At 38.1% G+C, this 27,708-nt stretch overlaps 1 protein-coding gene across 1 annotated transcript in view; it reads right to left on the bottom strand.

Annotated features, from left to right (window-relative positions):
* sdk2b (sidekick cell adhesion molecule 2b) overlaps positions 1–27,708 on the bottom strand; it is a 197,720-nt gene that overhangs the window by 139,287 nt on the left and 30,725 nt on the right. Inside the window, exons 3-4 of the mRNA XM_077738362.1 lie at positions 22,038–22,159; positions 11,038–11,752 (exon numbers count right to left, since the gene is read on the bottom strand). Of these exons, the coding sequence (XP_077594488.1) occupies positions 11,038–11,179 (142 nt within the window). The 5' untranslated portion in view covers positions 11,180–11,752; positions 22,038–22,159. The remainder of the gene's footprint in view (positions 1–11,037; positions 11,753–22,037; positions 22,160–27,708) is intronic.

Here is a 27,708-nt window from a genome sequence, read left to right as displayed (position 1 = left end):
GAAGTAAAATGAATATATTTAACGGTTGGATTCTGAAAAACTATTAGTTCGTTGACTAGTACATGTTGAAATGAAGTAAATATCGGAATGTATGCAAACTAAAGTTCTCTAATCATACCTGAAGAAAAACTTTTAGGAGTGCAATTGAAATTAATATACTTAACGTTGGGATTGCCTAACTATTACTTCGTTGACTTGTCTAGTACAACATGTTGAAATGTAGTAAATATCGGACTGTACGCAAACTGAAGTTCTCTAATTATACCTGAATAAAAACTTTAGAAGTGGAATTGAAATTAATATATTTAACATTGGGATTGCCTAACTACTACTTCATTGACGACATGTTGAAATGTAGCAAATATCGGACTGGTATTGTGAAAAACTTTAAGTTCGTTGACTAGTACTGCATGCTGGAATGTAGTAAATATCGGACTGTACACAAACTTAAGTTCTCAAATTAGACCTGAATAAAAACTTTAAAACTTAAGAGGAATGAAGTTTGCGTACAGTCCGATAAATACTAGATTTCAACATGTTGTACTAGTCAACGAACTAATACTTTTTCACAATCCCTACCATTAAATATAGTCCATTCAATTCCACTTTTAACTTTTGTATTCCTCCAATCAAACCTGTATAAAAACATTAAAACTGGAATTGAAAAGAATATACTTAACATTGGGATTACCTTACTAGTACTTTGTTGATTTGTCTAGTACAACATGTATAAATGTAGTAAACATCGGACTCTATACAGGCTTCATTCCTCCAGTTAGAACAAAATTAAATGATCTTCTCTGTGGGAGGTCTAGAAAATAAACGCCAAATCTACATTACTGTTGTCTACGAGCTCGCAGATATACCGTGTGAAGGGTTCAAATGTAAATGAAGCCATGTAGGATACGAGGGGGCGTCGGTAGGGGTCTTCTTCACAGTGGGGGATCCGTCAAGCCCTCCCTTCCATATCACAGGTGGCGTAGAGCAGCAGTAGTAGCAGCAGGCCTGGCGGCAAGGTGTTACGGCTCTATTAGCTAACTAATCTGAGAGAACTTCACTTTATTAGCCTCTTAAGACTCCTGCCAAGGCCTCTTTTCATCCTTTACGGACCCCTGGGCGACCCCCCTCCCCTCTCGGTTGCCTGTCTCTTTCAATCTTTGCTCGGTTGGTCTCAAAAGCGCTTCAAACCGGATAGCGCCGGTTGAAAATTGGGAGGAAAACACCAAAGCTTGATATTTAGCTGATTAAAGCACCCAAAAAAGTACTTGATCGGTAACAATCTATCGGCGGGGTTGAAAGAAGATGAAATAAAATAAATTCGGGCTACTCTTGTGGTCCTTGAAAAAGTTTTGAAAGCAGCTACGAATGAAAATAAGGTCGTACCGGTGGCTAAAAATTTAGAAGGACGTTTCGGCATGCTCAAGTTTGAATGTTTTTTTTATTTTTGTTATATTCCAGGTATTCTGGTTTCCTGGTGGATAGTGCCAAGGTCAGTATTGTCCTCAGGTTTGAATGAGATTGATTTTTTTTCCCCTCTTTGGTAGCCTACAGTCATTCCATTGTATATATACACATATATATACACAGTACCTTATATGTATATGTATATATACATATATATACACAGTATTTTCTGGACTATAAATCACCAAAAAATGCATAAGAAGGAAAAAAATATACAAGTCGCACTGGAGTATAAGTCACACTGGAGTACAAGTCGCACTGGAGTATAAGTCGTGTTTTTTGGGGAAATGTATTTGATAAAATCGAACACCAAAAACACAGATGTCATCTTGAAAGGCAATTTAAAATTAAAATAAAATAGAGAATGAAATATCCAATGATAATTTCACATATAAGTCGCACCTGAGTATAAGGCGCACCACGGCCAAACTATGAAAAAAAACAGCGATTTATAATCCGAAAACTAGAGTAATCCCTGAAACATTGCTGTTAATGTAGAGCAGACATTATAACTACCTCAATACATGTTTTCACGCATATACACAAGTACAATGATCTTATATTACAGCTATAAGTATGTCAAAAGACTAATGTTTAACTATCTAAATATAATATATACGTAACTACCACAATACATGTTTTCGCGCATATGAACAAGTACAAAGATCTTATATTACAACTATAAGTACGCCAAAAGACTAATGTTTTACTATCTAAATATAAGGTATATATATAAAACTACCACAATACATGTTTTTGCGCATATACACAAGTACAATTAACTTATATTATAGCTAGTCAAAAGACATGTTTTTCTACCTAAATATAATATATATGTAAATATATTTAAAAATGTAACGACTTTAAATACTGTACTCAGTATCGCTTGATATAAAACCAAAATAAACATCTAAATGGGAGTTTTAGTCCAAGTTCTTTGTCTTCTTATGGCAATGTGTCCATTACCCACAAGAGATTACTGTATAATTAAATATGGGGAAAAAAGTAAACACATTTTTTTGTTCTTCTACGAATAAACTGACAGATTTCAGCAATTTTAGGCAGAAGCAGCACATTTTTTCGAACCATGCCGGAGGCAGTCTCGGTTCAACGGGGAAAGCGGCACGAGGCCTCAGGCCGAAGGGAGAAAAGATGGCTACACACTAGGAATGGTTAAATAGTAGCGGGAGAGGTCAAAAGAACGACTGACAGATGCCGTGGTCAAAACATCAGGATGCTCTAACGATGTTGGCGGGCTTTGATCGGCGTTTGCGCCAAAAAAAAAGTCTGATGGCGGCCTCCGGGAATGGCCAACAATGATTAAGTAAACAAGTCCAAAGAATGGCATGCGGGCCAATGGAGCCGGACGGATTTTTGGATGGCGAAGGCCTTCCCTCTTTTCTGCCCGTAGGCAACATTTCAAATTCATCATGTCCTTCTGTTCCGGGTGTCCATCTGTTGTGTAACTGTCGTGGTGGTATGACGGCAGCTGTCAATCAAAAAGCCTACTCTCAACATTTAAAAAATGGTGTCAGTCAAGAAGAGGACAAGTTGTCAAGGACCCTTCGTAAAGTGTCCATTATGACCGGCGCAATCTCCCATGAGCCTCGCTGTTCGAATCGGAGTTTGATTCTATTTTCGGAGTAGCTGATTAGAAAAGGCTTCAGAGGTTAAAAGGTCACATACCTTTATGTCTCCCATTTTTAAGACCTCTAAAAATATACATAAAATATAAGGAAGGACTTTTGAAAGTTGTTTTTAATTATTTTTAGTGTTAAATACTATTATTTATAGTATAAGTATATAGTATAGATATAAATTACTATTAGATATAGTATAAAGTATATAGTATAAATATAAATTACTACTATATATAGTATAAAGTATATAAAGTATATAGTATAAATATGAATTACTATAATATATAGTATAGAGTTGTATTGTAGTAGTTTTTAATTATTTTTAGTGTTAAATACTATTATTTATAGAATAAGTATATAGTATAGATATAAATTACTATTAGATATAGTATAAATTATATAGTGTAAATATAAATTACTACCATATATAGTATAAAGTATAGTATGAATATAAATTACTATTATATATAGTATAAAGTATATAGTATAAATATAAATTACAATTATACATAGTACAGAGTATATAGTATAAATATAAATTACTATTATATATAGTATAAAGTATATAGTATAAATATAAATTATTATATATAGTATAAAGTATATAGTATAAATATAAATTACTATTATATATAGTATAAAGTATATAGTATAAACATAAATTACTATTATATATCGTATAAGGTATATAGTATAAATATAAATTACTATTATATATAGAATAAAGTATATAGTATAATTATAAATTACTATTATGTATAGTATAAAGTATATAGTATAAATATAAATTACTATTATATATAGTATAAAGTATATAGAATAAATATAAATTACTATTATATATATCTACTAATTTTAAGTTATTTTGTACTCCCAATTGAAGTTTACCAAGTAGTACTCCATCTATTGCTACACTGCTTCACGCTAATAGATAATGGAAAACGCCTAAACGAGATAACGACAATTGACGTAGAAGATCCGTTACGGTAAATCCGAACATGAAACTGACTCCTACTTTAATTTAGCACAGAGTACAACAACAACCCAAGAAAACAAAAAAGCTTTCCGCCCACTAAACCCAAGAAAATGCATTCAAAAACCCAAAACGAGGGCTGGAAGTGAAGGGAAGAGTGTCCCCTTGAAAGCAATTAATCAATTAGCCAGCATGTGACTCAATAGCGACTGCCCGGCAGCTTGGCGGTCTGACAGCACTCAGGTGTAATTAAAATTGTAAGTATTGACGGGAGAAAAGATGGATGGAGCACTTCCTGCCGGCTCTACTCGGGCATGAGAGAGCGATAATCTTTGTCTGTGTGTCAGGCTAGAAATAGCCGGCAGGTACGCCGTGACACTTTTGTTGTCGCCTACGAGCTAACGGTTAAGATGTTAGGGCTGAGGTCAAGTAAAGTCGTGCCTCAAATCGGCCACTTCTCACCTACCATTACCGCGAGGTCACTCCCATTAAGTGGCAAACGCTGAGAGCGCTAAGTAGTAGCGTGACGCTAATTTGATGGATTGAAAGAAATGACCAGGGGATATTAGTAAGCGTAATACAACCTGGTTTCGGGTTTCGCTTATTCCCGGATACTGTATTTTTTAGGGTAAACTTGAAAAAGTGACTGGGTGCGGCTTATCTGTGCATAAATTCGACTTGACATGCACAAAACTGCAAGGACGAAACGCTATAACGAAAGACAAATTTATTTTGAAGTCTATGAAGGACATTTAAGAAGAATAAATATGTATCTTGCATAAAAACGTGGAAATATCACTTGTGCTTGTTATTGATCACTGAGGGTGCTGCCATCTTACCTAGAGAGGACAAACTAGACCACTACGTACACACTACCTGGTTGTACTGCTTAATTTGTCTACATGCAGTAAATAGGAATGTGAAATCCACCAGTATATATTTAAACAGTATCTCAGAAATACAATTTTTCTTAAGATTTTCCCTTTAAACTACCATATTTTTACTCCCTATTAAAACCATAAATATGAAGTTGAAACTTGTGAATCAAGGGGCGACTTATACAAGAGAAATTGTAAAATTCAACAATTTTATACGCTTATATACGCTTTTATAGGCTTATACGCAGATGCAAGTAATATGCGAGAAAAAAACAGGACTTAGACCCCCTTTTGGTGGAAAAAAATTGCCAGGAAGAGACACTAGAAGGAAAAAAACAGGGTTGACACCAAGAGCCAGACGACAGAAAGTGAAGGAAATTATTATAACGAAGCCTGATTCCACAATTTCTCCCATGATTGATTAAAGAAACGTTTTTAAGAAGTAGCGCCGCTGCTTCCAGCAGACATGATTGAAAGGACTGTTCTTTCCAGGAATGTCACGGCGACTCTTTGTGGCTTGATGCTTCAAACATGCATTGACATTTTATCCCAGCACACCTCTGTATAAAAAATAAAAACACCTCACAGGAGGAAAGTGCAATTACAAGGTTCAGGGGTAGATGTATTTACATTATGGACAAGCACAGATCTGCATGAGTGACTGGAGTCGGTCGGGGGCCCCCCTCCCGAGGCTCCAATTACTTTACGTTTCATTGAACCACGGGTGAGGTGGTCTACCGCCCTGTTGGTCATGACACGCATTAAAGAACAAAGTTCAAGTCTGGTGTTATTTTCACAGGGAGTTTGTTTTTCGGTTTTTAAGGAAATTCTTCCAAGACGAAGACCAAATTCTACAAACAAACTCGTTTTCGTAGTACCTAAAATCATGGGTTTTCAGACTAAACTGTCCAGAAAATGCTAACAGATTTAATTTTGCCCATTTTGGTGGCGTTTACGTGAAATTCAAAGAAATTCCATTGGTTAAACTATCTGAACTGGAACAAAAACAGGACCTAAACAAATATGAACATTAATAGGACCTAAACAGATATTCTACTCCTTATTTCTCAAAGTAAAAACTCAATCCAACATGTGTACACGTAGTAAAACTAATCAAAACAAAGTATGAACAAGTTTTTGCCCATTCTGGTGTCTTTTATGTGAAATTCGAAGAAGTTCCATTGGTTAAACTATCTGAACTGGAACAAAAAACAGCCCCTAAACAAATATGAACAAAAACAACAAGACCTAAACAAATATTGTACTCCTTACTTCTCAATGTAAAACCTTGATCGAACTTTAACGCAAGATATCGTAGACAAAACATGGATACGCGAAGTAAAACTAATCAAAACAAAGTATGAACAAGATTTTGCCCATTCTGGTGTCTTCTATTAGTTAAACTATCTGTACTGGAACAGAAAACAGAACCTAAACAAACATTGTACTAAAATAAAGTAAAATCTTAATACAAATTTAACTTTAGTGATCATAGACAAAACATGCGTTCGCCTAGTAAAACGAATCAAAACAAAGTACTTCGTTTTGAATTTGAAATTACATTTTACCTATTATCTTCCCAACCAAATGATATTAAACCTTATGCTAAAAAAATGCTCATTCACAATAGGGTGAACTCTAAACTGGTGGAGTTTAAAATAAATAAAAAAAACGCAGAGAGAGAAAGAAAGAAAAAAAATGAAAAGACGCATCAGCAGCAGCTTCGCTTCAAAAGCAGACCACAATACATGTGCAAGATATTAGCGCTCTACTTTCAGTATATCAAAGAGTACTTCTTTCTGTAAAAAAAAGCAAAGCTTTTATAACAAAAAAGCTCTTTCAACCTCCTCCACCTCCAGAAAATACGACATAAAACGCCAGCCACAATTTCAGTGACCCAAACGCTTCAAAAAAAGGTGCCTATGTACAACAAGGACATATTTTTACTCTATTTATCATCTTTTAACGCTAAACATTGTTGTCAAAAATCAGATTTTGAGGCTCGTTTTTTGGGCATTTTCAGGCTACTTTGTATTTAACTCCGTTTTGACTGCAGGGGGTGATAGAGCGAACATGACTGCGGAGAAGAAATTGAGAAAAAACATTCCCCTAAATCTTGTCACCCTCCATTTTCCGATGTTTTTTTACTAGGCACGACGGCCGGACGATATTGATTTTGAACGGAATCCAACGGGCAAAAAAACAGCTGAGTTAGCAAAGGTTGAATGTCAAATTGGTACATGGGCTTCACCTAAGGAAACGACAAAGTTAACATGAGTTTGGTCAGACAGAATACTACCTTTCAAACATAATAAATACATGAATAAATGACATTTTAACACCAAATTCTAATGTCTATCAATGATCTATTGATCAGAAAACCTATCAATTCTCAACTCTATTAATTGTAGCAGCCTAATGGACTCCTTATAATCATAATAATCTAATAAAAAATGCCACCTTAATTTACAAAATCTTCCAACACAAAGCTCCTCCTCCACTGCAAGATTTTCTACCAAAAAAATCCAACAAATCAACAATGGCTGGCTCTAGAAGTGACTGTGAAGTTCCCTTAAAATATAGTGCTAAAGTAGCCAAAGCACCTTCTATCTTTTTGTATAGTTTGGCACAATTTCCATGGCAAAGCTCCTCCTCCACTGCAAGATTTTCTACCAAAAAGTTCAACAATGACTGGCTCTAGAGCTAACTGTGTAGTTCCCTTCAAAAACAATGCTAAATTAGCCAAACCTGGAACTCAATATCGATTAAAATCTGTCAACTCCTGTCTGTGAACCTTTTGGCCAATCATCTTCAAGCCTGGATATTAGACCAACAAAATTTGCCATCCCAACACTGTCAAAAATTGTGCTACATGTGTGTAACATCGTTTATCTTCAACCTACACAAGGGACTAAAGATGGAAATTACAATCTCTTGGCTACAATCTTGCATATTTTCATATACTGTATTTACTCACATATAAGCCTCACCCTCAAAGTCCATTCACATGACTACAAATGCTTCTAAATATATGCTTAATAAACTAAACCAAACCCCAAGCCAAACCAAGTCCTCTGACAAACCCTATGTTAACATTAGTAGTCTTATTTTAAAAGCCACTGTGGCAATTCTCCTGCCACTCCGACTTGAGAGCTGTGCGACCCTCCAGAGAGAGGAAATAACACAAAAACAAGGGTTTTCACCAGCACAACTCAAGTCGGACAGCTATGAACCTTGAGTGGGAGGTTTTGTTTGGCCCCCACCCAGAGAGAGTGAAATCTCATTCCCTTGATAAAACTCCTACTGGACTTGGGGAAAAGATGTCTTATTTTTTTCTTTCTCTGTTACAGGACGCAGGTGCTACCAGGAAACTATCATCCCACCATCAATTACTGCAAGTGACAAATCGAAGAAATCCTGTCACCAATATTATCCAATAAGAAGAGGGCGTTTAGATCATGATAGCTTTGGGAACTAAATAGCTAAAGATGTATTCATAATGTAGATTATTTTGTTTTTGTTTAGATCGCAAAAATCAGTCTTCAACTTAATGGAGGTCAACTTTTACACTAAAAAATAAATGGTTCGTCTTTTCCGACAAAAAATACGAAATAATATTCCACGATAACCTGCCACACTTCATTTTCAAAGCAACATTTGCTCCATAAAATCTTTTTTTTTGCAACAATCTCATAAACAGTGTCTTTGTTAACTCATCGCCAGCCATCGGGGGTGCCGGAGAAGAGAAGAGGGGGGGAAAAAGTCTCATCATACGCCAGTGCGTTGGAGATTGCGCATTTGGCTGCTGTGGATAAGAACGCATCCAATTTCCCAAAGCTTGCAAGCGCGCATTTCCAATCCAATCACCGCCACCCGTTAAAAAAAAAAACAGACATGACGCCCTTGACCCACTGTTGCCGCGTCTCAATGTTTGCGTTCGATACCGTTGGAATTCCAAACACAAGTGGGAGGGGGGACGGCAGTGCCAGAAGCATTCTGGAGAATGATCATCTAAGGGCATGGCGTCAAGTGCTTGCTTGCTTCCCCCAAAGTGGCCTGCCGGGTGTCTGACATGCTAATCTATTAGCACTCATGCGTGAGTACGATGTGAGCCAAGCCAGATTAAAAACTCCGGAATAAACCCGACGGGAAGAAGCAGACGACAAACTCAGAGACATCATCTGCTTCAAAAGTTCCTTGAGTCAGAATAAAGTCATAAAAAATTAATAAAAAATGAATGTTGACTACTTATCTATGTGGACTACTGCTTATGTATTAAGTTGACTACTGCTTATTTATTAAGTGGACTACTGCTTATATATTAAGTGGACTACTGCTTATATATTAAGTGGACTGCTGCTTATTTATTAAGTGGACTACTGCTTATTTATAAAGTGGACTACTGCTCATTTATTAAGTGGACTGCTTATTTATTAAGTGGACTGCTTATTTATTAAGTGGACTACTTATTTATGTGGACTGCTTATTTAATAAGTGGACTGCTTATTTATTAAGTGGACTACTTATTTATGTGGACTGCTTATTTATTAAGTGGACTACTTATTTATGTGGACTACTTATTTATGTGGACTACTTATTTGTGGACTACTTATTTATGTGGACTACTTATTTATATGGACTACATATTTATGTGGACTACTTTATGTGGACTACTTATTTATGTGGACTACTTATTTATGTGGACTAATTTGTGAAGTACTTATTTATGTGGACTACTTATATATGTTGCCTACTTATTCATGTTGCCTACTTAATTATGTTGACTACTTAATTATGTTGACTACTTAATTATGTTGACTACTTAATTATGTTGACTTCTTATTTATGTTTGTGATAAAAGTACAAGGAAAATAAATTCATCATATTATATATCAAAATAATGGTGTCCAACACTCGTCTACATAAGTATACATGAATCAATATATGAGTCACCATGCCTAGCGGCCATTGACATTGATGAACGTCCAATACATCTTGACTACACGAGTCAGCAGCAATCGTTCTAATACATTCATACTTAAGACGTAGAAACCGAATACTCCACAATCTCACATCTTGAGCAGAGGTCAGGTGACCAAATCTTTCATCCGAGGAAGTCAAGACGCAGGAGAAAAACTCAAAGGCCATCATTAAAAAGCCATTTTGTTGAGAAAATAAAAATAACGACACTTCAATCCCTACTCGAGGTCACTTTTCGACCGTTGGACAGAGTGGCGCCAAACCGAGTATTCGGTCAGAGCCAGAAGGTGAAGAATCGGCCAATGTCGGGGCTCTTAATCCTGAGTACACCCGATTACCCGCCTCCTGTAAATGTCAGTCTCTGAGATGCGCTCCGGTGAATGATGGATACCCGCCTTGTTTGTTTTCAGCATCATGGCGACACGCCGTTATTAAGCAAGGACTCTCCGAGTCTATCTCGGCCGGGGATGATATACAACCCCGTTTTAAGCGGCCCTGAATCGGAAAGGAAAACGGCCCGGGCTAGGTCGAGGCTTTATTTCAACACGGCACATGGCCGTTGTCGGAAAAAAGACGGATAATACACGGCGACCTTGGCATCTGGCAAAGACTTTAGAGTGCGGTGACTTCTCAGAAGTACTTTTTAAAAGACATACAAGAACTTTCTCGGAAGAAAGTGGCTTAAACGGGAAGAATTACCCAAACTTTAGAATTCAAAACTAGACCTACCTTTATCAATCAACCCAATTCTAACAAAAACTTGACCACAACACCCCTAAAACATGACGATAATCATCACCCTGTGTTGAAAAACTAACATAAATGTACTCTGCAGGGATGCTATTTGTTATGCGGGTACTACATGATGACTACAAAACTACAAACATTTAATTGGACTTTAAACTGTAACGCAAATAGCGGATTTTTAAAGGTCAACTGTATAAAACAAGGTGATATCTATACGCAATCCTACAGTCTATTATCGTCCTTAACAATACCTAAATATTTTACATAATTTCATAAATCAGGTGCATTTTTTACTTAATAAAAATCCCTGCTTTAAACCTGTAAAGGGGGAAAAAATATATAAAAATAGGCTTACCTTGTCCGAGAGTGAAGTCAATGACGAAGAGTAGAAATAAAATCCACGTGGCTCGCCGCATCATCGAGCTCCGTGAGCCGTGCGACATGGTCCTGAAAGAGAGCCACGCGGGGGTACAACAAGTGCGTGGGGGTCCGTGCATGGACGCCGACAAACCTCAAAGGGTTGTCTTTTCAAGCCTAGCGTTTGTCGCCTGTTTCTGTCCCAAAACTGACTCGGTAGAGCGTTTTTTTTTAGAGTATTTCTTAGCTTCTTCCAGGCTTTTTGCGGATAAAATTAGAGGCTTAAAGTCCGTCTAAGCTCCATCTTCAAGGGAGGGGGGAACACCTGTACGCCGTATGAGTTGGCGGCGGCAAGGTCCTTTGCGGCAAGGGGGAGATAGGATCTCGGAAATCGAACCGGGAGTCTTTGGCATCCGCCCCCTTCTCGGACGGAGAAAGTTCCGTGCTATGTCGATTGACTCTTGGATGGAATCGGGGGAGTAAAGTTCACCGTGGGGGAGGAGGACACGGTCGCCGGGGTCTTGTCGGAGCGTGCCTGGGGGAGGAAGAGGAGGAGGAGGAAGAGGAGGAAGAGGAGGAAGAGGAGGAGGAGGAGAGCCCGGCTGGCTGCGTTACGGAGCGGCGGCGTGCCTGTGTGCGTCCGTTCAGGACGAGCCGGGCTTCTTTATGAGCGCACCAGATGGAGACAGTCACGGCGTGGGACATGCTGACGCCTACAGGTGGAGAGAGGAATTGCACCATGTTAGTTCTTGTGGGGAAATAGTATCAGCCAGTGTGGTTTAGTCCCTCCCCTAAAGACCGGCCCATTTGGGGCAGGTGGCAGGTGTTTTGATGTGATTGTGGATGATTGGGTGGAGAGGGAAGGGGGGCGTGGCTTAAGTGGAAGGGGGAGTTTTATTGGAGGGATTAGGTTAAGGTTTGTTTGTTGATGTTTGAAATGGGATGGATGGTTGGAGGAGAGTTTTAAAAGGAATATGATAATGATAAGTGGTAAAAATGATAATAATAATGATAAAAAAAGGTCATATTAAATTAGTGATGACTATTTTTGGTGGGATTTTGAATTTTAGGGCAAAATATTCAAAGGTAAAATATCTAAGAAGGAGGAGTGACTCTCGGGGTTCAAAAGAGTCAGGTTTACTGACTCTTCATGCATATGCCGCCAGTGGAGAGAGAGAGACGCCTCCTTCCAAAAAAAGCCGCCATCTGCTCGGCGTTTTTAATTAAACAGTAGCCCGTGGAAAAGTTGGACGGCAAATTTACAAGTTTGTCAAGTTATTAAAGAGCCTGACATTTATTCAGAAACAACCACAAAGAAGATTAAGCGGCGATTGCCATAAAAATATGTCGACAGGTTTTTTGAATGCAAAAAATATGGATGGAATACGGTTATGGTGAAGTAGTAAGATATTTTGGGGTGATCTCAACTTAACTCTTTAGCTACTATTTACGTTAATAGACGTCAGATCCATTTGAAGTGGGAGGGGCAAAGTCCAACAACTATTTCTAATATCAATTTCTCCAATTTATTAATGATCAAAACTTTGGGCTAGCAATTAACATGTTAAGCTACTTTTTGCATGCATATTCACTGTCCCCAAGATACATACTGTATTTTCTCGTATATAAGTCGCATCCACATATAAGCCTTACCCTTATTTTTGCCTTAAAAATCATTGAATTACACAATTTTTTTATATACTCACCCTATGATTCACAAAATTTTACCTCCATGTTTGTAGTTTTATTAGGAGTACCAATGTCTTACTTTGAAGGGCAAATGTTAAGAAAAATCATCACATGGTATTTCTGAGATACTGTAAAAATTAATTGCTGTGTTTCACATTCCTAAAATTCAAAAATATTATGCAAGATACATTTCTTTCCTTGAATTTCATTCATAAACATCAAAATAAATGTTATTTACCATTTTATCTGTTCATCCTTTCTCCATTTTAAAAGAAATTTCCAATTTTCGTGCATGTCAAGTCTAACTTATGCGCATATAAGCCGTACCCTCAACTCAGTCATATTTTTTACCAACAAATACTGAGTACATACAAAAAAAATACAATAAATCTCCCAAAATCCTCACATGGAACTACCATTTACCAAATTACAACACTCCCATTCCAAGTAAATCCTTGTCAAGCTATTAAAGAAGAATTCCTAGTGTCACTCAAAAACGTAAATCGTACAGCTTTAGTACCGAGTAGCTATTGTCACCGAATACTCGTAGGAAAAAGTCAAAGTAGCAGGACGGGGGAAAAAAAAAGTAGAATAAAAACGATTTCTTCATCTTCACCACTCGGCAAGCGTGACGTTGGTTTGCTTTTCTCGCGGCGCCACCTGTCTATTAGTCACTCAGGATTACGCGGGCCGTCAGAAGTCGTATAAATACAGCTGGGGGAAGCGATACGGCAGCCGCCCTCTTCATTTATTCATCTCAATCATCGGGAAGGCGACAAGAACGAGAACGCCATCACAAAGTTTATTAAAGCTAAGACCCCTAAAGGCACCTAACAAACAAGAGGGATTAAAAAATGAATGGCGATGAGCAGAAAGACAAAAAAAATCGATATAAACGGGTTGGGGAACACTTTAGTTCCAAACCTTGAACTCTTGTTTTCCCTGGAAAAAAAGGAATTGGATCAAAAACGAAGATCAGAAGTCAGTTGAACCTGGATTCGGTGTATTCTACTTTAAAAGAATGTAGGTGGGATTATTTACCAATTATTCCACGGGGTGTTGGTATCACCCGCTGTGAGGGCTCGAGGCGTGTTGGCTTTTAAGATGGGAGGTTTCCCCGTTTAGTGCACGGGAAACGCCGCAAAAAAAGACGAGGTTGTGGTTTTCTCAGTGTGAAATGTTTCAGTTCCAATTTGGGATCAATGTGAACTGGTTTCTGGGTTTGTAAATCTGTTATGGAAGCCGTTTTTCTTCTCTAGAATGTTTAGTTCCAGAATTAAACAGCCCCAAAGGACGATACTTCCACCTCCATACTTCTAAAAATATCTTTTGGAATTATGGCGTGGAAATATTATTATTAGGAAGGATTTTTGGAACGTTTTGCTAGGCTGGAGAAGACTTTTGTTCCATGGGAAACTGCTTAGAAATGCTAGATTTTTGCCATTTTCTTGCTAAAAGCTCATTTTTTTTAGATATAAAGTACTAAACTACTTACTAAAACGTTGAAGAACCAAAAGAAGTGAGGCCCAGGATTTTTTTTGTTGAATTTTAAGGCATTTTATGGACAGATTTGGGGACCAGAGAATATTCAGACTTAATAAAAAGGCAATTTGATGTTTTGTCTTTTTGTTGGCTTTGCTTTGATCACAAGCTTGAGGAGTTTTAATCATTCTCACTTTGATGTTCATTTGCTTTTGAGCGACTGTCAACCTGGAAACTCCCGCCTCGTCAAAAATCAATACTAACATGCTTTGAAAAGACAACAATGGGAAAAAAAACTATTCTTCTATGCGTACATATTAGACTTGACATGCTCCAAACTGCAACGTGACAAAGAGCAAACGCCATAACCTAAGAAAATGCTGCCCTTAATTTCAAAATAGGGAAAAGATAAACAGAAAAAACCCTACAAAAAATGAATTTTAACGTCTATGAATGAAATTCAAGGAAGAAAATAAACTGTATCTTGCATAAAACTTGATAAAAAACTCACCTGCAATTGCCAATTGTTGTACTGCTCACTTGACGTCCTTTTTTAATATGGAATATGAAATATAGCAATCAAATAATACAGAAAAATCTCAGAAAAAACAGGTGCGATAATTTTCTTAAGATTTACCCTTCAAAGTAAGACATGCCTATAAAAAAACATGAATATGGAGGTTAAAATTGTGAATCAGGGGCCGGCTTATACGAGAGAAATTGTCAAATTCAAGTATTTTAAGGCAAAAATAAGGGTATGGCTTATATGCGGATAAATATGCGATAAAATACTGTAACATTTTCTTAAGATTTTCCCTTCAAAGTAACACATCCCTATAAAAAAACATGAATATGGAAGTTAAAATTGTGAATCAGGGTGCGGCTTATACGAGAGAAATTGTCAAATTCAAGTATTTTAAGGCAAAAACAAGGGTAAGGCTTATATGCAATAAAATATAGTAATAAGTTGATAATTTTCTTAAGATTTTCCCTTCGAAGTAACATCCCTATAAAAAAACATGAATATGGAGTGAAAATTGTGAACCAGGGTGCATCTTATACGAGAGAAATTATAAAATTAAATGATTTTAAGGCAATTTTAAACGTATGGTTTATATGCAAAGGCGGCTAATATACAATAAAATACAGTAATACCCATCAATTGTAAATAAGGGTACTTAAAAGCCATAAACTCTTTCTTCTCAACTTCCAGCTTGGACAAGTTGAGCAACGGTCAGACTCCAACACCCCCGCTGACCTTCACTTTATTTAATAATTACAGTTATTGTGAAGCCCGAGTGGACTGGGCTGCCCCGAGGAGACCATTAAAGCACATTTCTCAGCTCAGTGCAAAGCAAACAGTTCTTGCGCATTAATTAGCTTTCAAAATGGCCTTGGAAGTGTGGAGAAAAAAAAAGAGGAGGATTTAAACCATTGGATAGGTGCTCATGTATTATTGCTAGCATTACTCTAGGGCACAAAAGTCATTGGGATAATTAGCAGGGGGAGTAATGATCCCAGTGAAAATCAGCCACGCCACCTGATCGTAGACGGCTCACTCATTGGGACAAATTATTCTATCGGCTTTGGATTCATGTGTTCATATTCCCACCACTAACTTTTCTACCATCTTGGGAAAAATATATATACTGTATTTTCACAACTATAAGGCGCACTTAAAAGTCTTACATTTTCTCCAAAATAGATAGTGCGCCTTATAATCCAGTGCGCCTTATATATGGAAAAAACAGAAAGCCAAATACGAAAAATTGTGACTGTTGGATATTAAAAAAAACACAAACGCCTTAAGTGAAACCATACTGTTAAATATGCAGATGCCATCTTAGTTTACAAAATCTTCCATCATATAGCTCCTCCCCTACATACAAAAAAATCCAAAACATCAACAATGGCTGGCTCTAGAGGTGACTGTAAAGTAGTGAGTGCTTCATACCTGGAAGGATAACTGACTATACCATTGCTATTTTAACACATGAATTAATACAGAATGTTGTCAACTAGTCAGCTAGTACCTGCCATAAATTCCTAGAGCTTCTTTTCATAGCTTCTTCTATAAAAATAAAAAATTGGCAGAATTTTAGGACCCACACAAAACCAAACTATATGACTATAACATTGCCATCTTAACATAAACTAATATAGAAAATTGTTGTCATCTAGTATCTGCCATAAATTCCTAAGGCTCCTTTTCCTAGCTAAAAAACAAATAGGTAGAATTTTAGGACCCACCCAAAAACTGTCTCAAACTAAAAACGATCCTATATTTTTTGCTATGGACCATAGAAAAATAATAGTGTCTCATCCTTGAATTTTGGAAACACCAATCTATATATTCCCATGATACATTAACAGATTTTTTTTATCCTCAGGTTGAAGCTACCACTTTACAATTTGTCAATAAAAAATGTACATCTCCTACCTAATTGGAATTAAAAAATTGTGCTTTCCTTTGTTTTTTTTCTCCTTTTCTGGTTCTGACTATCTCTCTTTCACGACTACCAGATACGTAGCAAGTGCAAAGTACATATGGAGGGCATTGGAGTGCGTGTATGAGAGTGCATGTGTGTGTAAAAGTGTGCGCCTGTGAAAGTGTGTGCTCTGTACAGTAAGGGGAACTAAATGAGCGCCCGAGGGAGACCACCCTGCGAGAGGAAGAGAAGGAGGACAGACAGACTGAGGAAAAGTAAGATTAATGACGCTAGGAAAAAAAATGAGTGCTCCTGCTGGCCCGGTCTGGAACCACAGCGCCAGTTAGGGATGTGTCTTTCCCCTTTAAACAAGCTCACATCTTCAGTTCGTGGTGTACTGACGGAGGAGTTTTGAACCCGGTAGATGACCCCCTTGGGGACCTTTTCTGCTTGGACTTGTCTAGTTTGAGTGGATATTACAAGACATTTTGTCAGGTTTCGCAAATGGACCTGCTAGCAGAGTCAAAATATGTTTTAGTTGTGGATAGTTTTTCGATAACTGGAGATTCTGGTGTCAGATTCTACACTAGATTCAGAATTTTACTTGCTATGTGTAGCATTGAAATAGCAATTGAAGGGATTTGTTATTTTAAAAAAAATATATATATGGGATCGATATTGAAATGACTGATCAAAATTGGCCAAAAAAATACAGGGTGTCTCAAAAAAAATGTACTTTTAGAATAAAATGTACCATATTTTCACGACTATAAGGCGCACTTAAGTCTTAAATGTTCTCCAAAATAGACAGTGCGCCTTATAATCCAGTGCGCCTTATATATGGGAAAAAACAGAAAACCAAAAACAAAAAACCACCATTGTCGGATATTAAAAAAAAAGACAAACGCCTGAACTGAAACAATACTGTTAAATATGTAGTTTACAACATCTTCCATCATATAGCTCCTCCCCCACTGCAAGATTTTATACAAAAAAATCCAAAACATCAAAAATGGCTGGCTCTAGAGGTGACTGTGTATCATACCTGGAAGTCAATAGCAATTGCCGTATTTTCACCACTATAAGGCGCACTTAAAAGTCTTAAATTTTCTCCAAAATAGACAGTGCGCCTTATAATACAGTGCGCCTTATAGTCGTAAAAATACGGTACTGACTTATAGGTTTTCTGGTCATTATAAAAGTGAGTACATTTTATTCTAAAAGTGAGTACATTTTTTGAGACACAGTATATTAGCCCAACACTACATGTAAAATAGTACTTGGTATGGTACTCCAATTTTGATGGAGCCAGCATGAAATGGCATACATTTGATAACAACCTGAATAAATGACTTCGTTTTTTTGCATTCCCGTCAGGAAAATATTTGCCTTGATGCTGCGCGCTAATAGCTAAATTAAACTCCACGCCCAGTGTGCACATGAAAGTCTTCCATTCGCTGCAGGGGTTCGCGGGGGTGACATCAAGAACACCGGGAGAGAGACTGATGCATAGGGGAGATGATGCGAGTCGACAGTCGGCCATTAGATGAGAAAACAAGTTGATAAATGCTTATTGAATTACGCAATGGGAGAGAATGTATTACTGTGGTGGCCGGTGTGGTTATGTTATGTAATTTGATGTCCTTATTATTTTCTGAAGATCCTTCTTGAGTTAAAGTTGTTGCTAAAAGACTCTATTCCATGTCCTTGATTACTTCCCTATATTTAAGTCCTTCTATGTTTAACACTTGATGCCGTTTTTAAGGTGACATTTAAAGTATGTTCAAAACTAGTTAAATTCTGGGCCAGAGATGTAATTAGAAGCACAATTTCTATTTTGGTTGAAAGTTTAAAGACTCCTTTGCAGGTGGAATTGAAAGAACTTGGTTAATATTACCAAGATTTGAGTCAGTTTTCTATTAGAAATTGAAAAATAGTCCCTCAAAGAAGGTAAAATCCATTAAAAAGCTGCAAAGTCTCAAATCAGGCGATATTGCGCTACAGTACGAAATGGTTTCATTCTATTCGATAAAATGATTGGCCAAAGACATGCTGAAAAAAAGCTGATTAAAAAGTCATTCTGAGAATTGACAGATACAGGTTTGTTAGTTTAAAAGACGCTGAACATTTTTTTTAACCAAAATTCAATGCACAATATTGTATTTGAAATATTTTGTATGTGGTATGGCCAGTAGGGGCACTATGACACATTTATAGACGCAAAAAAATGAAGTCTAACAAATACTATAACTCCATTTAACGCAGAAAAGAGTCATTCCTGGCTGAGGATAAAGAATATATGCATTTTTTTAACGTTAAGCTAGTAAGTCAAGGCAACGTTGTCTTTACAATCAAAAAAAATATGAGGACAGTCAGAAACAGGGGCCGCTTAATGGAATTAAACCAGACGACGTTAATTTAACGGGTTGGGAATTCAAACATGATTGCTGAAAGGCACGGATGTCAGTAACAATGGATGGTTAGATTTTGCTATTCTCCCGAAACGAGGTAGAACACCTGAAACATCCGCAAATGTATTCATGATCACTTCTACTCATTTGACGAATTGAAAATGGTCTTTTGAGGTATTTTATCCGGCAGTGGGAGCCGCTAGACAAAGCTGGAATCTATCAAAATGGCTCTTTTTCTATTCACCGGGGGGAATTGTGTGAAGCTACTACGCAAATGACCAAATAAGTGTCAGGCAGAACCCATTAGGAAAAGGCTTGCACACCCACGCTTCATTTGAAATGAACAACAATTACATTCCAGGCTCTCTCGTATTGGATACCTTGCCGAGTTTGGATAAGTTAGCCCCGAAAAACGGTGTAGCGGTTCCTGAAAAGTGGCATTGTGGACGCCGCTGGGCCTAAAGTTGCGTGACGGCTTAATTGCTTTAGACCACAATCAGACGCCGCCTGTTATTGGGATGGAGATGGAGCGATTTGAGATTCCGCGGAGCTAATTAAAGAGGTATTGAACCAAAGCGATTCAAGTCAGTCGTGAATAAAAGCTCAGGTGGGAACAGAGACCCGCAAGGTTAAGAAATTGTCAACAAATAAAACTACAGCGCTTTGCTTCCGTCTCATTTTTATTTATGGCGCGTGTACTGAACACTCGGTTACATGCACATGCACAGGCTAGCGCGGGGGTTGTAAAAACAGAGATTAGATGCTCGCTCATGTCTTTCTGGGAAAATGCCGCAAATATGGACGTACTGTATCATTAGAAGTAAATGGAAAACAATTGGTGAATAGTATTTGGCACTTATCTACAACAGGAACAGCCTAAAAGATCATCAACTGTCCCCTACCTACACTGTTCCGCATCTACTCGAGTTCTGGTACTTAGGACCTAATCAACTTTCTGGAAAATACTGCAAATATGGATGTACTGTATCCTCGGAAAACAATTGGTGAGTAGTATGTGGTACTTATTCACAACAGGAACAGCCCAAAAGATCATCAACCGTCCCTTACCTACACTGTTCAGCATCTACTCGAGTTCTGGTACCTAGGACCTAATCAATTTTCTGGAAAATACTGCAAATATGGACGTACTGTATTCCTGGAAAACAATTGGTGAAAAATATGTGGTACTTATTCACAATAGGAACAGCCGTAAAGATCATCAACTGTCCCCTACCTACACTGTTCAGCATCTACTCGAGTTCTGGTACCTAGGACTTAATCAACTTTCTGGAAAATACTGCAAATATGGATGTACTGTATCCTTGGAAAACAATTGGTGAGTAGTATGTGGTGCTTATTCACAACAGGAACAGCCGTAAAGATCATCAACTGTCCCCTACCTACACTGTTCAGCATCTACTCGACTTCTAGTACCTAGTACCTAATCAAGACTTTTTCTTAGCTACTGTAGTTACTCTGTAGTACTTATCTATGTTGACTACTTATGTATTATTGATGTAACACTCCTATATATTGATTATCCATATGTTTTCTTTGTTTGTTGTTGAGTCCATAGACTACAGACGGAATAAACTGACTAGGACTACTTATTCATTTCTTATTTATTGATTATTTGTCTGTTTGTTGTTGTTATTTCTACATATCTTACTGAAAGCTCGTTATACTTGAATTTAATGATAAGTTTTTCTGGAATGTATCCCTTTTTTGATCCTGTATGGTTCTTTCGAAATTTCCCCCCAAAAAACCCAATAAAATCCGAAACTAAAGTATGCTTTACAAGACTTCCCAGAGGACACCCATTCAAAAAACGATGTTGAAAACAACATTTGAAAATATATCTATATCATTGCTTCCCAGTAGAGTTGCCTTGCCGCCTATACAAAACAAAAAAAATGAAAAAAAATATGAAAAGACAAACAGAAATGACTAATTTGGCTGCTACCCAATGAAGACCTCATTTTTCTAACTAAAATGTCCACACTATGGATTCCCCACATCAATATTCTCTTAAATTCTGATTAGTGGGTGGTGGCTAGCCGACTGGTCGCCGCTAATAAACGCTCCCCCACTTGCAAAGTAATAATTTTAGGAAATGAGCAGGATGCGGACTAACAAAAGCCTCCAATTTGTCCCGTGTGGAGGCATCTCAGTGGCACACTTGCGCCCCACCGGCAGCTGAGGTTGGGATTAGTCTCCCCGATTCTCGCAAAGGAGGGTGGGAGGGGTGCATACACAAATCAGGCCAGCGGGTGCTAATTCCCATTTACCCTGCATTTCACTTCCTGCTTAGCTGAGGGAACTCTGTGGTTTTGTGGAGAGTGTTGGAGTGCTGTTCTAACTACCTCAGGCCAGCCATTGCAGTGCATCCAAACAGCTTTTTAATTAAAGCTGTGAGCAGCGATTAACGAGCCAGGACGCCCCTTCCGCTATACCCAATTCTTAGAAAATATTCAGACTTTGATACGATGCTACTGAAACACTGGTTTTAATACACGGTACATTTCTGATGAGACTATTTGTTATGTTTACGGAGACTTTGGAAAAATTAACGTTATCATTTTCTCTTCTTCTGTGCCCAATTTTCCGAAAAATATTCAAAGATTTTGACACGATGCTACCGAAACACTGTTTTTTAACACACAGTACATTTCTGATGCGACCTGGATTCGTAACTGGAATTATTAGATGACCCTAATTGTGTAGTGGTTCACTTACCTTAGTGCAAATGGTTGTCTGTACAGCCAATCAAATAACGGATTAAAAATATAACTTAAATTTTGATGTTTAGCTACCTTTTCGTAAACAAAATATAAATGTTCGTACAGTTAAGAAGTACTATTTGTTATGTTTACAGAGACTTAGGAAAAATACGGTTAAGTATCACGCTATCATTACCCGTTTTATTTTGAAGGCATTACCCTACTTAAAGACATTTACCCTTCTAATTTCTACATGCTTACCCTTACCTTCTACATTTGTAGTCGGCATTTTCTTTGTCCCGTGCCAGACTGCCATCATCAGCTGACTTGGCCGTCCGAGCCAACATTCTGCCACAGCCATTTTATTTTCCCCCTTTTTTTTCTCCATCCTGAAAGAGAGACAAAAGTATTTTAGTAAACACACCAACATTATTTACTACTTTATCTTTAGCTTCATGTCATCCTCATTGGTTAGGAAAAAAACTTTAAGTTTAGTTCCTTTTCCCACATTAGGAAATCCAAACTAACCAAGAAAACTCTTCCTCCGAGTCCTTCTTTGAATCCAGTCCTGACAAAAACAAAATTTCCGCTTCTTCTTTGAATCTTTACACAAAACTAGCCAAACATAAAACTCTTACAAGTTTCCCTCTTGGTGATGCTGAATTCTCAGAAGCCCTTTCTCCCCTAAGAATAACCGTCTTCCCCATTGATACCCGTGTGAACCTGGTGAAACTACAACTCCTGATTTATCTCCTAGCCGGCCAATTTGTCTCCTTTAACCTGGTGGAATCCTACTTTTTTCCACCCCCCACCCTCCGCCCTCCGCTCAGGCACCCCCCTCCCTGCCTGCCACCTCTTGAACTCCGAAATAGTTGATTGTACAAAGCCAGTGCGGCGCGAGTTCATTATTGCCTGGGCTGCGCCTTCATTACTTTCTTGCTAGACTCAGCATAATTTCACCTTTGGAAAATGGCGACAGGGGCAAGCACGCTCAGTGAAAGCAAATAAGGTGGAATGGGAATAACAAGGGCTGGAAAACAAGGCCCGATGTTAGAAGAAGAAAAAATTTGTCCCCACGAGAGAGGGAGGGCGTTTGGCCGTTTGGCGCTTTATCATTACGTGGCCAAGACGAATTTTAAATGTCTGCCTTGGTACGATCCGTCATCCCACTCTCTGCTCTTCTGGTGTGAATGCAGTCTGATTCATAACTCATCTTTATCACTCAGGTGCATTCCTCTAAAATTGAATGTCGAGCCCGTATCTTATTTATTGAGCGAGCGAGCCCAGTCAAAGGTTCGGCATATAAAACGACTCCATGATGGGTCCTTTTGCTGACAAGGCCATTGGCACTTGTTTGATGTTATTTTCTTTTTGAATGACTGATGTATTGGAAGACATTCCCCGCGGAGATCCGTTCTCTATTAATGGGGGTCGGGGGCGAGGGGGGAGGAAGGAAGATGGCTTGACAAAAACTCATAAGAAAGTTGATGCGAAATGCTACGATCGAAGAATTATTGATTAGCTCTCAAAAGTCACTTTGAACTTCTTGGTGGACCATCTGAATTCATAAACACGCTGAGAAATGTTGCAGGGGGTGCTGGAGCCTATCCCAGGACACCTAGAATTGGTGGCAAGCCAATCCCACGGTTCAAGGAGACGGACAACCATCCACGATCAAACCTATACTCAATTTACAGTGTCCAATCAGCTTACCATGCTTTTTCTGTGAAGGTACGAGGAAACTGGAGTACCTGGAGGAAACTGGAGTACCTGGAGAAAACCCACACAGGCGCTGAAAGAACATACTAACTCCACACAGGTGGATACACCTGGATTTGAACCCAGGACCCCATAGTTGTGAAGCCACCAGGCCATCGAAAGACAAAAAGTGACCTTTAAAATTTCAAACCAGTTATCTCAAGCACCATTTCATGGGTTTGCAATATTTTAAAAACCAAGAAGTATGAAGAGTACTGTATTGGAGCATTGGAAGGACAAAACACCTCTACTGAAAGACTTCCTGAGGGGTGTATCCCATTCATATTGATCCTGTAGTGAGCTTAAGTTCAAGGACAGTGCGGTAGATTCAATACACTGATCTTGTCTGCCCCGTAATTGCTAAGATCTTCATCTAAAAGACGACGTGACCAATCCTCAGCCTTAACCGTGAAGCACCTACACCGTTAAACTGTTAAACAATACTACAGATACTTCAATAATTGGCTTTAGACTACATTTGGGTGACCTATTTCTCTAAATGTTATTGCAAAAAAATATTGGATTCAGAAGAGCAGCAAATTGCTGAAATATCAGCGAATGAGTGGGTTGGAGTGGGCTACATTATCGAAAGAATGGGCTTTTTGGGCCAATTAAAAGACTAGAAAATACAGAGTAGAGTGGAATGCACACATGGGGAGTGCAATATTTACAATATTTAATCCTATGGTATAGTAGCAGTCCAAGGACACATGGTAGAAGATGTAGTGGTCCATCTGCCACTATGGCAGTAAATACGGGTTTGAGTAAATCTGCCAAAATAATTTAAAACGTAGTTACTATAAAGTTGAGTTAGGATTAGCCATCTTTCAAATATGATTCTTCACCATGTTGAAATTTATCGGTCCATAAAAGCTTGAAGACTACAAAACTACAAATTGGCAAGTCAACTTGTACATTTTCCCATTTTTTTGGTCATTTCGACGCGTGTACACCATATAACAACATTTGTACTTGATGTTTTTCAAGTACTAATTTTAGTAAAACCCAATTTTAGCTCTAATCCAAATTGTGTCGGTCACTGCTAGCAGACTATAAATATTATCAAGCTTCAAGCATGATATGCACAGGCTTTTCCACAATACAAATATAGCGTGTTAGCAAGCAATGTCAGAATCTTGAATTGAGTTCATATTTTCACAATTTTATCAAAATATCCTGGCCTATAAATGATAAAGATTTCTCAAAAAAGACAAAACTAGCTCCCATATCGATTCACTGACCTAGCAAGGCTCCGCCCACCCCCACCCGTTGATACTCATCGTCACGGTTCAAGGGTAGCGGTGAAAGACACAATGGTTCCACCTGCCACAATGTCCCTAAATACAGCTGGAAAGAAGTATGACCGATTGTCCAAAAACATAGCAGCCCGGACATCATTTAGCTTTGACCAAGACTTTTTAAAAAATATTCGATTTTTACCGCTCGTCTTTACTGTTACGGTCCGTCTTGAAAGCCCTTTCAAAGTTTAAAAAGCAGTTAAACCAAAGGGAAAGCTGGAAAAATGACGTGCCATGGTGGACTAAACAAGCCGAGGCGGACATTTTTCTTCCGGGGACTGATTAGGTCTGTCAGAAAGTGGAAGCGAGAACACCGTGTAGAATTTGGCCTTCTGAGATGTCACCGGGTGACAGTTTTAAGTACTTTTTTGTAATCTGGATTGTTTCGGTCATTGCTAGCACACCAAAACATCATCATCCATTGCTAATAACATTGTCATGCTTTAGAAATGATAAGCAAATGTATACATATACTTTTTCACTATATAAATATAGCTTGTCAGCAAGCAAGTATTCACTACCTTCACAGTGAAGTTGTCAGTGTCATACAGCGACATTTACAGACTCTTGAATTAACTGCAAACTGATTGGGGACCCTTTAAGTGCGCCCTATGTGAGTAAATATGCATAGATTTTTTTATAGCTTAATAAAGGGAATTCCAATTAATAATAATGGGGAAAAGTGGCTGAGGTTGACAGGTATGATATGACATTTTTTGTTATTTTATTTTTATTTTTTTAGGTGTTCCACATTGAGGAAGAGTGTGGAAAAATAGGGTAGTAGATACAAGTCAGCTGTCCAATTTTAGGCGCTAAAATAGAGCATCGGTAGGTAAAAAGAGTCGTAAATAGAGTTTTCATCTTCAGCCGTTTCCAATTAATAAGCTCAAAGCCTTTAGAGGAGGTGAGGAGACATTTGAGGTGCACTCTTATCAAAAATAAATAAATAAATCATAAAAACACACACCAAATAATAGCCAGATGGCGCTAGGAAGAAATTAATGGGAAAGTCAATGGATCAGAGGTCTAAGTCCTTGGCTAGGGAGAAAAAAAGTCAAACAAATAAATAAAAATGAGCCTTATGGGCTATAATACAGATTATACTGTTGATCATCTTAAAAAAAACAGTTGTTACGATAATTAAAATGATGAATAAACAAATAAAACTACCCTGGGCCATGCCTCTTTAATAAAATCCATGCTGTTACGACCTTAAGAATATGTTCTCCAAATATAAGTGCATATTTAGTTTAGGTATACTTGATTTCTGAGTTAATAAGACCTCATTTGTACTTTAGCTAGTAATTAGATGTCAGGATTACGGTGATATAAACGCCTAGTTAAGAGATATTACTCCGACACGCAAATAGCAACAGCTAATTAAAATGTCCTTCCGTGTGGTTGAATTGGAAATAAATGCCACTCACGTTGGCAATCTTCCAAATATTGTCAAGAAAGCCATTCGTCTGTTCGAGTGAGGTGGCGTTACCGCTTAGCGCTCGCCATCTTATTTTTATTCCCGTGTTTCGGCACCGTAGCGGAGGTCAAACGGCTCGCTTTCAATTTTTTCTCCTTCCGTGCCGTTTTACATTTTCACGGGCGTCATTGTGACAAGAAGCAGATTCCGGCACGCCATTTCCTATTTGAACTCGTCACCCGCCACCTGCGTTCTTTTTAATAGGAACGGAAGCGAGGCGGCGGGCCAATGGGATGGCGCTGCAATTTGTGAGGGAATCGGGTATGATAGGGTTTATGAGTTGACATGGTGTCACGCTTTTGGTTCTGTTAACGTTCACATTCGATCTTGGAGATGATAGAATTTGTCCTATTTGCATTTTGGTAAGATGGAAACGTACTTGCCTGTTTAATATTATTTAAGATTGACGCTTTTATTCAACTCTGGTGCAAAGTACAGTGCTTGTTTTATTTGTTTTTACTGTCATTAACATATCTTCTATTTCCTACTATGTAAAACAGGACTAGGTTTTGTTTACATATGCTAGTAACGTGTTTGTATTCTAGTAAATACTTACAAAAACAAAATTCTATTGATTAACCAATATATGGCATTGTAAATACTTTATTAGCATCAGGGATTATTATACATTTTTCTGCCCACTTATCTTTGGATAATTTATTAGTAGGCAACCCCTCCAAGACCTTAGCATGTTGGCCTCACAGTTCTAGAGTCCTAGGTTCGATCCCAAGGCAGTTCTCACTGTGCTAGAGTTTGCATATTGTTTGCATGGGTTTTCTACGAGTACTCCAGTTTCCTCCCACAAAAACATGCATAGTTAAACACTCTAAATTGCCCCTAACTATGATTGGTCGGCCACTAATTCTAGGTGTCCCCAGCCTATAGTTAGCTAGGATAGGCTCATACAGAAAACAAATAATTTTGTGCGTTTTGTTTCTCAGTTCAGAAGATTAGTGACGCTATGTAAACTGATATCATCCAATTCACCTGAACATTAGCATTTATAATTTTTATTTACTGTACAACTTACTACTCTATCGTCAATTCAAACAGATGCTAACACAGGCCACTTCTCGATAGCTAAGGGCCAGCCGGCGTCACCATTCGTCCAATCATCTTCAAGCACCATCTCCACTCAAAAACACTACACTTTCAATGCCACATGTTTATGAATCGCATCTAACTTGCCTACAAAACACTAGCGGAATATGAAGTACAACTAGCACGGCTGCAAAACGCCGGCTGAATATTTAGCGGGACGACCGTCTTCGCCAACAAAACGAGTACCAAACAAGCCACTACCAGAAATAATAGTCACCCGTTCCGTATCACTCACAGAGTGTGGAAGTCGAATCAATGCCTTATCTTATTTCCTCTATGGATGTGACACACATAAAACTCCTTA

Source organism: Stigmatopora nigra, chromosome 18, assembly GCF_051989575.1.
Source record: "Stigmatopora nigra isolate UIUO_SnigA chromosome 18, RoL_Snig_1.1, whole genome shotgun sequence".
Classification (NCBI taxonomy): Eukaryota; Metazoa; Chordata; class Actinopteri; order Syngnathiformes; family Syngnathidae; genus Stigmatopora; species Stigmatopora nigra.
Note: the sequence above shows the minus strand (reverse complement) of the source record. Positions and strands in the feature narration are given on the sequence as shown.